We start from the raw sequence: 17,582 nt of genomic DNA, 5'->3' as shown, positions 1-17,582 counted from the left end.
AAGAAGATCAAGAAACCTGGCTTATCACTGGGGTAAAGGACTGGGCATATTGAAATCAAACAAACAGATCCTCATTTGTCCGATTATCAGCAGTCGGGGGAAATTTGGGAACCCCCATAGACATAAGATCCGAAATTAGTGGGCTTGGCCAAATTATTCTAAGGCTTTATGCACACGGCCGTTGTGCGGCCGTTCCGTGCATTGGGGACAGCAATTTGCGGTCCCCAATACACAGGCAACGTCCGTGCGGCGGCCGGGACGGATCGAGACCCGTTCAACTTGAATGGGTCCGTGATCCATGCGCACCCCAAAAAAATAGAACATGTTGTATTTTTTTGCTGTGCGGAGGCATGGAGAGAAACCCCACGGAAGCACTCCATAGTGCTTCCGTGGGGTTCCGTGCCTCCGTTCTGCACAGCAGCTCCGGATTGCATCTGTGATGCAGGGAGCACACGGCCAGTGCCCGCATATTGCGGACCCGCTGTTTGTGGGCCGCAATATGGCCACGGCCTGGCAGCGGCCATGTGCATGGGGCCTAATATGGATGCCCAGCTTTCAACTCAAGCTACGTTCTGGACTGCCCAGCTCCACCCTTGTTAATTTTATGTTCTGTCTGTGCAGCTGAAGCAACAGAGCTGCATAGGCTAGGGGACATTTCCACATCTCCTGTTTGGTGCATAGCAAACTTCTCCTCCTGCAGACCTGAGAATGGTAATTTTACAAGGAGCTGGGCTGCAGGACGACTGGTTAGGGCACCACGTTCTAGGCCACTGACTTACTGTAAGTGCATGGACTGGACCAAACCAAGTGCTGCCCTTAGTGACATGTCTGTCTGCTGGGAGACTCAGCAGCATGTTTTATGTGTAAGACTACAAGTCCCAGCTGTACAATGACACTGCTGATACACACAGGATATTCCCCCTACCTGTGCTTGTGCAATGCTCTGCAGAACTCTAGTCTGTCAGCTCCTGTGCCCAGCATTTGTATCTGGTGTACAGACTCATATCTGCTCTGTCAGGCTTATGCATGAAACATCATCAGAGCAGGGAGAGAAGCTGACATCACAGGTCATGTGACCCTCAGTGAAATCTGAGAAAGCAGCAGCTGCACATGCAGTAAGTGCATGGTAAAGCCTTTACATTTGATTAGTTAGAAACATACAAAGAACAAAAAAAATTACTCAGACAACCCCTTTACGTTTTCTTTTTAGGCTGGAGACTGATTTAAAGGGTTTCTGCAGTTTTTTTTAAACCGATAATCTATCCTCTGCAGAACCCCTTTAACCTTGCCTGCAAGTCTACACTATTCAAAGGTGACATAGCAAGAGAGAAGAATGTTAGTTTAGCTCCTTCGTGACCAAGTGATTTTCCGTTTTTACTACCTGCCTTCCCAGAGACATGACTTTTTTATTTCTTTAATCACACAGATGTACATGGACTTTTTTTTGCATACTATGTAGTGGAAAAAATCCAAATGGGGTGGAACTGGGGGGAAAAAAAGGAATTCCGCCACAGTTTTATAGATTTCATTTTTCCTGCATTCTTTATGTGGTATAACTGAAATATTGCCTTCATTCTCTGGTTCAGTAATATTACAGCGATACCACATTTATACAGTATTAGTTTAATACTTGAAAAAAAAAATTTATAATTTTTTTGGGCATTTGTCATATTCTGACCACAGAACTTTTTTATATTTACATCTATGGAGCTGTGTGAGGGCGCATTTTGGGGTATGTATGACTTTTAGATAATTTTTTTATTAAATATTTTTTTCTGTTACAGCATCCGCCGTACGGGATAAATACATTTATATTTTAATAGCAAGGGTGTTTTGGGACACACCAATGCCTATGATATTTTGTTGTTGTTGTTGTTGTTTGTTTTATTATTAATATGTATTTTTATATATCGGAAAAACTTTGTTTCACTTTTTTTAAGTTCCCCTAGAGGACTTTAACATTTGATCATTTCATTGCTTTTCCCATAGACTGCAATGAATTACCATTGCAGTCACCAATCACAGACTTTTCCTCCAGGTGGCTGCTGTGTAAGGCAGCAGAAACCAGCCAGGTATGGCGCTTGCTCAGCTCGTCAGCAGACGCCATCTTTATAGTCTTGACTTTCGCTGTACATGTAAGGCAGCAGATAGGAAAGGGTTAAAATGAATGGCCTAGTCACATGAAATCCTCTGTCACGGAACTTGGAGGAAAGCAGAAAAAATATATAATTTCCATGTCAAGTCAATTAATTGAGCTTGAAAGGGAGGTATTCCCAAGCTTCTGTGCCACTAATCACTATATAAAGATCACAAAGTTTTCTTTCCATACAAATTTTGTTAAATTTCTTCAAGTCTATTCTGCAAAATCCCTCCAGCGTACATCACACCCAAACGGTGTCCTTTTCCCAGTGAATGACAACCTGACCTCCCTCTGAACACACAGACAAGGTTATAGTCAAAGGCATTGAATGCAGTTCGTAAAAAATAATTAAAAGCCCGACTGATCACCGAGAGCTGAGATGTGCAGGGCAGGGTGGTTACAGTACTGCAGTGAGGTCATATGGAATAAAGTTCTGCATCATGGTCCGTTAACCCTTTTCTGACTCAAGCCATAGCCCATCCTTCATTGCCTAAGAAAGCATATGTGTGCAAAATAAGTAAAAGTTAACCTCCCTTGAAATAAAAACAAACAAAAAAAAAACAACATAAAATGTAAATCAGACGCCTCACTAACATTTAGCATAGTTAAAATTAATTACTTGTACTGATAACTGTGATCAGAACCGCTCTGGTTGCTTAGCAATGTATTTTTTCACAGCCGCCTTTAAATACATATTAAGAATTGTGATGTGATTTCTCTGATTCTTGGATAGGACCCAACAAAAAAAAACACCCACAGATAAAGCAGCGATTGCAGATCTGGCTCCGAACACTCGTGTAGGAAACCCCCCCAAAAAAACAATCAGATATTGTGCTTTTAGAAGTCACCAGAACTGAGGATTTAGGACATTCCCAAAAAAAATAAAAAAAATTTTTTTTTTGCTCCAGGGTGTAAGTATATAAACTTGACAGAGTCAATATTTGGGCATATTGTGACCGGCAGACTGTATAGAGCCAGGCGGACAGCCTGCAAGGTTTTTGACAAGGATGCCAGTGTTGTAAAGGCATGACCAAAGAAGGATGGTGCATGGGATCAGGAGTACTGCAATGCAGGGCAGAGTTTGGTGTGCCTGCATGTGCTCCCAGCACTGCATTGCAGATCACAACTTTATGAAGCCATCATGCCAGCTCACTCTCTTAAATATCCAACATAATACATTTAAGTTTCAAAAAGTCATTGCTAAATCCTCCACTTACCTGCCAGGGTCAGATGTCCTTGCTGAAGCGCAGCAACCCATGTGAGTAATAATAATGGAGACATGATTTTCTTTTCCCTCTGGTAATTTAGAAGCGTGCAGCTTTAGACATGAGCTGGTCCAGAGGCTTCTAAAGATGCATTAAGCTGGGATACAGGAGGGAGGATCAGCTTCCTCCGTACTGAAGCATCGTAGCAGGGCAGAGCCAAGACTGCTTAGTCTATCATTCCCACACTCACACAGGGCATCCTAGCAAGGCTGGGAGAGGAGATCACATGACAGCCTACCAATGAAGCCAGACGGAAGACATATTTGTTATGGGCAATTTACTTGTAGCTTTATGAACTCATGCTATAAAGATGTATGTATAACCAAAGCACCTTTCACATAGTCAGTGTTTTATCAGTGGTTTCCATCAGTGATAGTAAGCCAAAATGAGAAGTGGAAGGATTTGCACCCGTTCTTTGTTTTTCACCCCACATCTGGTTTTTGCTCACTATCACTGATAGAAATCACTGATCAAACACTGACTGTGTTAAATCGGCTTAAATAGGAACTTAGCATGAAAATGGGAACAAATCAGCAGATTATGCCATTTGGTCCTGCATAGGAAAGTAGGCATGGCTACATTATAAAGTTAGAACAGTTTTACGTTCCATTTATAAATGCGCTAGCTCCCAAAAGTAATTGATGCTCAATAAGTAATTCTTATTTAAAAAATTTGAAGGGGTTGTTCGAATTAATACAAAAAAAAAGAGGAAGGGAAGCTATTAGAATATAAAATAATTATACTTATTATCTTGACCCCCTCCATTCCACCCTGCCGCTGTAACATGACTTCATGTGTTTGACTGAAGCAGTGACGTGGCGGTATACTGTAAGACCGTGAACTGGGGAGGGACCCCCAGGATACAGCAAAGTCATGGAATAAGGAAAGCGACACAGACACCAGCTCCTGATGCAAAAACAGTAACTTTACTGAACAGGGGGATAAACAGTAGTATTAACAGTAATGACAACCGTGGTTACAGAGAGTATATATCACATATATATCAAATACAATAAACACCTCACATTCCTTTCTCTTGCCCCCAAATGACACTGTTCATGTGCCCTGAGTACTCCCAGCCTGGACGCTGGAGTGGCCTTGTAGTGTAGCAACAGTGGAGTGTCCAGAATACCCTATACCCCAGGCTCAGAGTCACGGTACCAGCCCAAATGAAAAACTGTACCCAAAGCGGCATACACAGCAGAGCCCGCAAGTCGATACTGTGCCACAGGGTAACGGACCTGACCGCTGGCGCACACGGCAGAGCCTACAAGTCAATAACCGTGCTGCTAAGTCACTGACCTGGGTATGTCCTATGTTTATTGGTTGCTCCAGACAGACAGCAAGTCCCTGCCACAACATGTGACCCTGCAGAACATGTACTCTGACCCTCTGTTCTGATCAGCTTCCTGACGTCGATACTCGTCCTGCGAACAGAATCCGGATCCACACGGTTCTCTCATGCAGCTCACAAAATGGCGGACTAATTCTTCTCCAAGCTGAGCAACTTCACCTCTCCGGGTAGCTCCAACCGTTCCACGGCTCTTCCAGCCTTCCGGGACCCGGTCCTCTCTCTCTCTCTCTCTCTCTGGGAAGCCTTCTGGATCGCTGACCCTGGCCTGGTCCTTATCCGATGTGGACTTACACCAACTCGCAAGTCCTTCCATCCACCATGAGGCCTCACAGGGTCTGTAACCACGTTCCACGGTCCAACTGACCTTCCGGAAACCAATCCTTTCTTCCTTGACAACATCTGCATTGCTGACAGGCATCAGTCACTTCTGACAGTGACTTTGACCGCTCTAAGTCCCACAGACCTGAGAATGGCCCTGGATCCCGTATACAGCCTCTGCACAAGCATGTCTCCTCATGTCACCATTTCCTGCTCTGTCTGGCACACAGCAGCCTGAGTCATCAGCATGAGTCATCATCTGTTTTGCATATCTAGATCCGGCAGTAACTTTGCTGTGTGGGGAAACAGCAGCCTCTTGTGGCAGAAAAACGGAATGACAGTCTCAGAAACAGCATTCAAGAATCAGTGGCTGTTTCTCCATCTTACAATACGACATCAGACTCCTGAGTCTGATCAAACAAAGCCCGGTGAGGAGGATGAAATGGTGGCACTGGAATAGAAGGAGGTTTGGGACGGTAAGTATAACTTGCTTTATTACGGTAATAGCTTCTCTGCCTTTGAAAAAATAATAATACCTTGGACAACCACTTTAAGTTTTAAATCTGTTGTATAAGTGCCTAAGATTGTGCATGCAACATCTTTATGGGACACTGTACCCATGCTGGAAAAGATAAAATAAGAAGGTCTTGTTTGGAAATGAAGGGAAATTAGGGGCAATGGTAGAGATATAAAGGACAAAGAATTGCTCTTTGTCAGGGCCTAATATGTTGTCATGGATGGTAGACCCAAAGTCCATTGTTAGACCCAATGAAAAAACTCCAGACAACCCTCAATTGCGTTGCAAGGAGGCCAAGGTTACCTTTGCCTTGTTCACTATTGACAGAAGTATGTAAGGGGTTAAACTGTCAGGATCCCCAGTTTCAGGAAGAGCCCAGTTATGTGTATCAACTGCACTCCTGTACTTGGCCAAGCATACATGAATTATGAGTGGAAGATTGGGAGAAAGCTGCTGGAAGATGTAGCACCTCAAACCTGGGGGTACTACAATTGGTTTGTAATGTAATGCTTTATAATATTCATGTTAAGTTGTCTTGCGTCCACCACACTTTGTACACCAGCAGATGGGGTGCAGTTGGCAGTGTTTGGCAACAGGAATGGAACTTACCATTCCATTCATTCCCTCTTGGTAAGAGTGGGCTGGTCGGACTTTCTGCCAATGGAGGAACAGAGCTAGGGAGAGTCAGTTTTATGCCTCATGCAGACGTCCGTGTCAGTTTTGGATCAGTGGTAACACGGACCGTGTTCAATGCGTGTTTTCTCCTGTGACAGATCCGTGTTGGGTCCGTGGGTCAATTTTTTGCTGTCCGTGTTGCATCCGTGTTTCACTGACACTGAACAGCTGAAAAATAATTTTCAAAGAATCTCTTGTTAATGATCCGTGAAACACGGATGCAACACGGATGGCATCCGTGTTTTTCATGGACCCATCGACTATAATGGGCGTGAGGAATCCGTGAACACGGACAAAATAGAGCATGCATCCGTAGTAAAGAAACGGACCCACGGACCGTGCTGAAATACTGATGTGTGAATACACACATTAAAATGAATAGGGACGTGTGCTGTCTGTGGAGAACACGAACAGCACACGTCCGTGAAACATGGATGTCTGCATGAGGCATTAGAAAGGAAAGCAAGGAGTGAGGTTGCAGGCAGGACCAGATGGATCATAGAGGCTCACCTAGGTAACTGCTCCAGGCCAAATGCAGGGTCCTAGGCCACAGAGGGTCAGCAGAGTGACCAAGCAACTGCGAAGTGGTGGATAACACATTCAGACACCATTACGAGAGTTCAGGACAGGTATAGTCAGAAACCTGCTGAGTAAAGCTGTAGGGAAAGGAATCTAGAGAAAGAGACCGCATCAGCTAGTAAGTGTCATCTTTGCCGCATTGCCAGCCACCATACCTTTCATCTGGGAGAAGAGAAATTGTAATTTTGTACTCAGTAAAGAAAGAAGTTCTTTGTTCAGACATCTCTGCCTGGTTCCTTTCATCATCACCCTTTTCACTGCACCAAACCCAAAGACAGCGATGGCCTTAGATAGGACACCGTGACACAATAACAACCCATCAGGGCAACTACCACTCCCATCCTCTGCACCAGCATCCTCTACATGCAGCTTATATTGACCAGAAACAAAGGATCAGGCATGAATCTGTAACACCCCAGAGTTATGTTACTACACGCCTCTACCCCGCTACTATCTGTTAAGAGCTTTTATATTGCCATCTGATATGATTTTGCTCATGTCTTCACAACTGTGCATATAAAACCATGTTAACCACCTCCCGTCGGCATGTTGACTATAAACGTCCGGGAGGTGGTTTTCTATCTCTGAATCGACGTTTCTGAACGTCCATTCAGAGATCGCAGCTGCACGCTAATTGTGCAGCTGCAGATCGGGTTGCCCGCTGTCAGTGACAGCAGGGCAACCCTTAGAGAAGGCAGGGATAGTTCCCAGGTGTCCCTGCCTTCTAGATCGCTGTATACACAGCGCTCACCGAGCGCTGTGTATACAGTGCAGGAAGTGCTATGCGCTTCCTGTTCCGGCCCGGCGGTCAGTATTCTGCTGTACAGCCTCTCTGGGGGGTGTATTTCCCCTGTAACTGGGGCTACTATGTTAGCCCCAGTTACAGGAGAAATCAATAGTGAAAGAAGAAAAAAAGTGAAGTTAAATGTCCCCCAGAGGTCTTGTATGACCTTATGGGGGACGCAAAGTGTAAAATAAAAAATAAAAAAGGTTTCACATGTAAAAATAAAAAATTCCCCAAGTAAGGAATAAATATATATATTTTAAAATAGAATAAAATTAATAAAATAGACATATTTCGTATTGCCACGGTCGGCTCTATAAATATATCGCATGATCCACCCAGTCCGATAAACACCATAAAAAAATAAAATAAAAACTGTGTCAAAAAAGCCATTTTTGTCACCTAACATCACAAAAAGCGTATGTCCCACAACATGGCACCAATAAAACCATCACCTCATTCCACAAAAAATGAGCCCCTACATAAGAAAATCGCTAAAAAAATTTTTTTATTAATATAGCTCTCATAACATGGACACATTAAAACATCATTTTCTTTGTTTCAAAAATACTATTATTGTGTTAAAGTGAAATAAATAAAAAAAAAGTATACATATTAGGTATCGCCGTGTCCGTAACAACCAGCTCTATAAAAGTATCACATGACCTAACCCCTCGGGTGAACACCATTAAAAAAAAATGTGTCAAAAAAAGCCATTTTTGTCACCTTACATCACAAAAAGTGCAACACCAAGTGATCAAAAAGGTGTATGTCCCACAAAATGGTACCAATAAAACCGTCACCTCATTCCACAAAAAAAATTGCCTCTACATAAGAAAATCGCTAAAAAAATTTAATAAAATATAGCTCTCAGAACATGGACACATTAAAACATAATTCTTTTGTTTCAAAAATGCTATTATTGTGTAAAACTTAAATAAATAAGAAAAAGTATACATGTTAGGTATCGCCACGTCCGTAACGATCTACTCTATAAAAATTTCACATTACCTAACTCCTCAGGTGAAGTGTTATAATGAATGATCAAAAATCATATGTACCCCAAAATAGTACCAATAAAACTGGCACCTTATCCCCTAGTTTCCAACATGGGGTCACTTTTTGGGAGTTTCTACTGTAAGGGTGCATCAGGGGGGCTTCAAATGGGACATGGCATCTAAAAACTAGTTCAGCAAAATCTGCCTTCCAAAAACTATCTGGCGCTCCTTTTCTTCTGCGCCCTGCCGTGTGCCCATACAGCAGTTTATGGCCACATGTGGGGTGTTTCTGTAAACCGCAGAAACAGGGTAATAAATATTCAGTTTTGTTTGGCTGTCAACCATCGATGTGTTAAAGAAAAAAATGGATTATAATGGAAAATCTGCCAAAAAAGTGAAATTTAAAAATTTGATCTCCATTTTCCTTTAATTCTTGTGGAACGCCTAAAGGGTTAACAAAGTTTGTAAAATCAGTTTTAAGTAACTTGAGGGGTGTAGTTTCTACAATGGGGTCATTTATGGGGGTATCCACTATATTAGCCCCACAAAGTTACTTCAGACCTGAACTGGTCCTTAAAAAGTGGGTTTTGGCAATTTTCTTAAAAATTTTAAGAATTGTTTCTAAAATGCTAAGCCTTCTAACGTCCTAAAAAAAATAAGATTACATTTCCAAAATGATGCCAACATAAAGTAAACATATGGGAAATGTTAAGTAATAAATATTTTATGAGGTGTTACTTTCTGTTTTAAAAGCAGAGAAATAGAAATTTTGAAAATTGCAAATTTTTCAAAATGTTTGTTAAATTTTTTTTTCATAAATAAAGGTAAAATATATGGACTCAAATTTATGACTATCATGAAGTACAATGTGTCACGAGAAAACAATCTCCGAATAGCTTGCATAAGTAAAAGTGTTCCAAAGTTATTACCACATAAAATTAGATATGTGGGGGATTCAGTCAGCACAACCCTGTATGCAGGTGCACATCGCTATGGCAAAAATACACATACAAACGCAAAAACACAAATGCAATCGCACTCTGCAACCAGCACTCTGCCCTGCCTCTATGCTGGATGTTGAATGAGGCATTGGTGTACATTTTGGCCAAAGCGTAATAAGCCACTCACCACGTCAAGGTCGCCTCTATGAGTGGTCCCTAACACTAGTTCCTACCTGTTATGGGCCATGATAGCCACACAAAGTCCAGGGAGCGCAGGCACAGCATGCATGCCAGGCACACTCTGCTTTTAACCCCGTCCGGTGCCGTGACAGCTTTCATCGGATCCAGGGATGCAAGTACCAACATGCATGCTAAGCCCACTATGTACTTCTCCTGGAGCCAAATGGCTACTGGTAGGTGCTGTAAAAGCAGACTCAGTTTTATACTGACTTTAAAACCAGCCTCCAGGGCAGACTAACTGGTCAGGTGTGCATGACTGCATGGAGATCACCACGCCTGCGCTCCCTGGACTTTGTGTGGCTATCATGGCCCATAAAAGGTAGGAACTAGTGTTAGGGACCACTCATAGAGGCGACCTTGACGTGGTGAGTGGCTTATTACGCTTTGGCCAAAATGTACACCAATGCCTCATTCAACATCCAGCATAGACACAGGGCAGAGTGCTGGTTGCAGAGTGCGATTGCATTAGTGTTTTTGCGTTTTGTATGTTTATTTCGCCATAGCGATGTGCACCTGCATACAGGGTTGTGCTGACTGAATCCCCCACATTTTTTTCTTTGTAGTATATATTGGAGGCGTGGCGATCTCCATGCAGTCATGCACACCTGACCAGTTAGTCTGCCCTGGAGGCTGGTTTTAACCACCTCCGGACCGCTGTACGCACAGACGCGTCCTGGAGGTGGTTGATTCATTCCGAGTGGACGCATATACGCGTCATCTCGCGAGACGCGAGATTTCCTGTGAACGCGCGCACACAGGCGCGCGCGCTCACAGGAACGGAAGGTAAGAGAGTTGATCTCCAGCCTGCCAGCGGCGATCGTTCGCTGGCAGGCTGGAGATGTGTTTTTTTTAACCCCTAACAGGTATATTAGACGCTGTTTTGATAACAGCGTCTAATATACCTGCTACCCGGTCCTCTGGTGGTCCCCTTTGTTTGGATCGACCACCAGAGGACACAGGTAGCTCAGTAAAGTAGCACCAAGCACCACTACACTACACTACACCCCCCCCGTCACTTATTAACCCCTTATTAGCCCCTGATCACCCCTGATCACCCCATATAGACTCCCTGATCACCCCCCTGTCATTAATTACCCCCCTGTCATTGATCAACCCCCTGTAAAGCTACATTCAGATGTCCGCATGATTTTTACGGATCCACTGATAGATGGATCGGATCCGCAAAACGCATCCGGACGTCTGAATGAAGCCTTACAGGGGCATGATCAATGACTGTGGTTATCACCCCATATAGACTCCCTGATCACCCCCCTGTCATTGATCACCCCCCTGTCATTGATTACCCCCCTGTAAAGCTCCATTCAGACGTCCGCATGATTTTTACGGATCCACTGATAGATGGATCGGATCCGCAAAACGCATCCGGACGTCTGAATGAAGCCTTACAGGGGCATGATCAATGACTGTGGTGATCACCCCATATAGACTCCCTGATCACCCCCCTGTAAAGCTCCATTCAGATGTCCGCATGATTTTTACGGATCCACTGATAGATGGATCGGATCCGCAAAACGCATCCGGACGTCTGAATGAAGCCTTACAGGGGCATGATCAATGACTGTGGTTATCACCCCATATAGACTCCCTGATCACCCCCCTGTCATTGATTACCCCCCTGTAAAGCTCCATTCAGACGTCCGCATGATTTTTACGGATCCACTGATAGATGGATCGGATCCGCAAAACGCATCCGGACGTCTGAATGAAGCCTTACAGGGGCATGATCAATGACTGTGGTGATCACCCCATATAGACTCCCTGATCACCCCCCTGTCATTGATTACCCCCCTGTCATTGATCACCCCCCTGTAAAGCTCCATTCAGACGTCCGCATGATTTTTACGGATCCACTGATAGATGGATCGGATCCGCAAAACGCATACGGACGTCTGAATGAAGCCTTACACGGGCGTGATCAATGACTGTGGTTATCACCCCATATAGACTCCCTGATCACCCCCCTGTCATTGATCACCCCCCTGTCATTGATCACCCCCCTGTCATTGATCACCCCCCTGTCATTGATCACCACCCCTGTCATTGATCACCCCCCCTGTCATTGATCACCCCCCCTGTCATTGATCACCCCCCCTGTCATTGATCACCCCCCCTGTCATTGATCACCCCCCCTGTCATTGATCACCCCCCTGTCATTGATCACCCCCCTGTCATTGATCAACCCCCTGTCATTGATCAACCCCCCTGTCATTGATCACCCCCCTGTCATTGATCACCCCCCTGTAAGGCTCCATTCAGACATTTTTTTGGCCCAAGTTAGCGGAATTATTTTTTTTTTTTCTTACAAAGTCTCATATTCCACTAACTTGTGACAAAAAATTAAATCTCACATGAACTCACCATACCCCTCACGGAATCCAAATGCGTAAAATTTTTTAGACATTTATATTCCAGACTTCTTCTCACGCTTTAGGGCCCCTAGAATGCCAGGGCAGTATAAATACCCCACATGTGACCCCATTTCGGAAAGAAGACACCCCCAGGTATTCCGTGAGGGGCATATTGAGTCCATGAAAGATTGAAATTTTTGTCCCAAGTTAGCGGAACGGGAGACTTTGTGAGAAAAAAATAAAAAATATCAATTTCCGCTAACTTGTGCCAAAAAAAAAAAATTTCTATGAACTCGCCATGCCCCTCATTGAATACCTTGGGGTGTCTTCTTTCCAAAATGGGGTCACATGTGGGGTATTTATACTGCCCTGGCATTCTAGGGGCCCCAAAGCGTGAGAAGAAGTCTGGTATCCAAATGTCTAAAAATGCCCTCCTAAAAGGAATTTGGGCCCCTTTGCGCATCTAGGCTGCAAAAAAGTGTCACACATCTGGTATCGCCGTACTCAGGAGAAGTTGGGGAATGTGTTTTGGGGTGTCATTTTACATATACCCATGCTGGGTGAGATAAATATCTTGGTCAAATGCCAACTTTGTATAAAAAAATGGGAAAAGTTGTTTTTTGCCAAGATATTTCTCTCACCCAGCATGGGTATATGTAAAAAGACACCCCAAAACACATTCCCCAACTTCTCCTGAGTACGGAGATACCACATGTGTGACACTTTTTTGCAGCCTAGGTGGGCAAAGGGGCCCATATTCCAAAGAGCACCTTTCGGATTTCACTGGTCATTTACCTACTTACCACACATTAGGGCCCCTGGAAAATGCCAGGGCAGTATAACTACCCCACAAGTGACCCCATTTTGGAAAGAAGACACCCCAAGGTATTCCGTGAGGGGCATGGCGAGTTCCTAGAATTTTTTATTTTTTGTCACAAGTTAGTGGAAAATGATGATTTTTTTTTTTTTTTTTTTTTTTTCATACAAAGTCTCATATTCCACTAACTTGTGACAAAAAATAAAAACTTCCATGAACTCACTATGCCCATCAGCGAATACCTTGGGGTCTATTCTTTCCAAAATGGGGTCACTTGTGGGGTAGGTATAATGCCCTGGTATTTTAGGGGCCCAAATGTGTGGTAAGGAGTTTGAAATCAAATTCTGTAAAAAATGACGAGTGAAATCCGAAAGGTGCTCTTTGGAATATGGGCCCCTTTGCCCACCTAGGCTGCAAAAAAGTGTCACACATCTGGTATCTCCGTACTCAGGAGAAGGTGGAGAATGTGTTTTGGGGTGTCATTTTACATATACCCATGCTGGGTGAGATAAATATCTTGGTCAAATGCCAACTTTGTATAAAAAAATGGGAAAAGTTGTCTTTTGCCAAGATATTTCTCTCACCCAGCATGGGTATATGTAAAAAGACACCCCAAAACACATTCCCCAACTTCTCCTGAGTACGGAGATACCACATGTGTGGCACTTTTTTGCAGCCTAGGTGGGCAAAGGGGCCCATATTCCAAAGAGCACCTTTCGGATTTCACTGGTCATTTACCTACTTACCACACATTAGGGCCCCTGGAAAATGCCAGGGCAGTATAACTACCCCACAAGTGACCCCATTTTGGAAAGAAGACACCCCAAGGTATTCCGTGAGGGGCATGGCGAGTTCCTAGAATTTTTTATTTTTTGTCACAAGTTAGTGGAAAATGATGATTTTTTTTTTTTTTTTTTTTTTTCATACAAAGTCTCATATTCCACTAACTTGTGACAAAAAATAAAAACTTCCATGAACTCACTATGCCCATCAGCGAATACCTTGGGGTCTATTCTTTCCAAAATGGGGTCACTTGTGGGGTAGGTATAATGCCCTGGTATTTTAGGGGCCCAAATGTGTGGTAAGGAGTTTGAAATCAAATTCTGTAAAAAATGACGAGTGAAATCCGAAAGGTGCTCTTTGGAATATGGGCCCCTTTGCCCACCTAGGCTGCAAAAAAGTGTCACACATCTGGTATCTCCGTATTCAGGAGAAGTTGGGGAATGTGTTTTGGGGTGTCTTTTTACATATACCCATGCTGGGTGAGAGAAATATCTTGGCAAAAGACAACTTTTCCCATTTTTTTATACAAAGTTGGCATTTGACCAAGATATTTATCTCACCCAGCATGGGTATATGTAAAATGACACCCCAAAACACATTCCCCAACTTCTACTGAATACGGAGATACCAGATGTGTGACACTTTTTTGCAGCCTAGGTGGGCAAAGGGGCCCACATTCCAAAGAGCACCTTTCGGATTTCACTCGTCATTTTTTACAGAATTTGATTTCAAACTCCTTACCACACATTTGGGCCCCTAGAATGCCAGGGCAGTATAACTACCCCACAAGTGACCCCATTTTGGAAAGAAGAGACCCCAAGGTATTTCGTGATGGGCATAGTGAGTTCATGGAAGTTTTTATTTTTTGTCACAAGTTAGTGGAATATGAGACTTTGTAAGAAAAAAAAAAAAAAAAAAAAATCATCATTTTCCGCTAACTTGTGACAAAAAATAAAAAGTTCTATGAACTCACTATGCCCATCAGCGAATACCTTAGGGTGTGTACTTTCCGAAATGGGGTCATTTGTGGGGTGTTTGTACTGTCTGGGCATTGTAGAACCTCAGGAAACATGACAGGTGCTCAGAAAGTCAGAGCTGCTTCAAAAAGCGGAAATTCACATTTTTGTACCATAGTTTGTAAACGCTATAACTTTTACCCAAACCATTTTTTTTTTACCCAAACATTTTTTTTTTATCAAAGACATGTAGAACAATAAATTTAGAGCAAAATTTATATATGGATGTCGTTTTTTTTGCAAAATTTTACAACTGAAAGTGAAAAATGTCATTTTTTTGCAAAAAAATCGTTAAATTTCGATTAATAACAAAAAAAGTAAAAATGTCAGCAGCAATGAAATACCACCAAATGAAAGCTCTATTAGTGAGAAGAAAAGGAGGTAAAATTCATTTGGGTGGTAAGTTGCATGACCGAGCAATAAACGGTGAAAGTAGTGTAGGTCAGAAGTGTAAAAAGTGGCCTGGTCTTTCAGGGTGTTTAAGCACTGGGGGCTGAGGTGGTTAAAGTCAGTATAAAACTGAATCTGCTTTTACAGTGCCTACCAGTAGCCATTTGGCTCCAGGAGAAGTACATAGTGGGCTCAGGATGCATGTTGGTACTTGCATCCCTGGATCCGATGAAAGCTGTCACGGCACCGGACGGGGTTAAAAGCAGAGTGTGCCTGGCGTGCATGCTGTGCCTGCGCTCCCTGGACTTTGTGTGGCTATCATGGCCCATAACAGGTAGGAACTAGTGTTAGGGACCACTCATAGAGGCGACCTTGACGTGGTGAGTGGCTTATTACGCTTTGGCCAAAATGTACACCAATGCCTCATTCAACATCCAGCATAGAGGCAGGGCAGAGTGCTGGTTGCAGAGTGCGATTGCATTTGTGTTTTTGCGTTTGTATAAAATGAGATATGTCAGATTTGCAAAATTAGGCCTGGTCAGGAAAGGGGCAAATGGTCCGGATGTGAAGTGGTTCAAGTAATGTTCCAGGTTCACCAGCAGGTGGCAGCAACACGTTGGCCAGGTACTAGTCCCAGTTTAGTATATCTAGGCTGGAAATGATTATTCCAGCTTAGCTCCCCCTCTGTGAGAGTAGTGGGCTGTTCCCACATCCTGCAGCATGGGCGGAGAAGAAAGTTAGAGTTAGTGTAGCCTCACCCCTGTTGGGGAAGGCTGTGTGATAGCGTTCAGGAGATCCCCTGCATAGGGAAGACAGCAAGGATCTTGTCTTGGCTGAGACTTGATAACATCCCCAGATTGAGCACCTTCAGCCTCAGCTGGATGAAAAGAAGCAGAAAACTACAGAAAACTTCCAGAGTTCCAGGAAGAAAGCATCCCCTGAGAAACCATCTGAAAGATAAGTCGAGAGACCTAGGAGAAGCCATCCGTCCTCAGCTAGTCTGTTCCCATAAAGCAGAAGTTATAGAAAAGTGCAGAAGATTAATTCCTGTCACAATTACAGAGCTACTAAGCAGACGACTTATCCTGCAAGCTCACATTTAGAGCAGAAGCATTCATTTCCTGCCAATCATTGCTAAAACCTGCTGGGACCAAGAGACTTAGGCTGCATACTGCTTGGATACAAGTTATCTTCAGTAAAGAAACGTTTGAACTTCATCTAAAGTTCTGGACATCATTTCTGCTGCAAAATTCCTCTATTACTCCTACTATCACTACACTCAAATTTATTGCAAGTGAGCCAGGAGTCCAGCCATACCCAGGTAGAAGACACCGTTGACACAATTATTGCCACTCTATAGAGACATTATAGGCTATTACTCCACTCTGGCATTCCTAATCTGTGACGTGCGTTAAAACACTTTGGAAGGGCCCTGGGGTAGTACCCTGCGCATGCTGCAATTGGCGTCACGACTAAATCAGAACTTTAAGTACCCATATCCTGGCCCATTGCAAATCCAACATGATTGGCCCTTCTCTACACTGACACCTGCCTTTGGGGGACATTTAATGGTTCCTTTACACATTATATGGTCAGCCTACGCCACCAAAATCAGAAAGTTTGCCTGCCAGACATCTAAAGTGTATTGCTAGTTTTAGAATTATTGTTCTAAGCTGAGTAATGAAGGCATGTCTAAATTGGTAATTATATTGGTAAAAATTACCTATGAGGAATACCATTGTCAGCTTGTAACTGTTCAAAACTTTTCAGTGCCTAACCTTTACAAACCGGGGCCATAGTGTGGATATCACACTCCTATCCCAACAGCCAAATACTTTCTGTTTCAAAATTTCCCATGATGATAGCTTTGCCATATCCCCAAACTATCTTAATGCCCCAACCATTATATTATAGTTTCTGTTTTGGTATTTCTCAAAATTCCAGATAATAAGGATCTATATCATTACTGAAAATCAATTTAATCTATAAGTTAAATAACAAAGTAAAGGTCCTTTTACATGGACTGATAATAAGGCCGATTATTGGGGATAGATGTTTGTATGAATGCTCTTTTCCAATAATTGGCCTGTTTAAAAGGTGGTGGTGTCTGTCTGTGCAGCAAACAGTGATCTGCTGCCCAGAAACATAAAATTTCTATGGGGACAAACAATCTCTTGTCCCATGCAGTGGAGATGATTGCTGTATGTAAATGCAGTTCTCATCTCCACTGACGATCAGGCAATTATTGGGAACATTTGGTTTGTAACCAATAATTGCCTAATCATCAGAGATGAGGAATGCATTTACATGCAGCAATCCCTTCTGCTGTATGGCCTGGGCAGCATATCGGTCTTTAGACAGCCATATCTGCTGCATAGAATGATTTTTGGTGCCAG

The 17,582-nt window shown here is 43.3% G+C and overlaps 1 protein-coding gene across 1 annotated transcript in view; it reads right to left on the bottom strand.

Annotated features, from left to right (window-relative positions):
• The window catches only part of CNTNAP1 (contactin associated protein 1), a 126,250-nt gene extending 122,697 nt beyond the window's left edge, over positions 1 to 3,553 (bottom strand). Inside the window, exon 1 of the mRNA XM_040437639.1 lies at positions 3,358 to 3,553. Within this exon, the coding sequence (XP_040293573.1) occupies positions 3,358 to 3,421 (64 nt within the window). The 5' untranslated portion in view covers positions 3,422 to 3,553. The remainder of the gene's footprint in view (positions 1 to 3,357) is intronic.
• Between the last annotated feature and the right edge of the window lie 14,029 nt (positions 3,554 to 17,582).

Source organism: Bufo bufo, chromosome 6 (assembly GCF_905171765.1).
Source record: "Bufo bufo chromosome 6, aBufBuf1.1, whole genome shotgun sequence".
NCBI classification, from domain to species: domain Eukaryota; kingdom Metazoa; phylum Chordata; class Amphibia; order Anura; family Bufonidae; genus Bufo; species Bufo bufo.
This window is presented reverse-complemented; position numbering and strand designations above follow the sequence as displayed.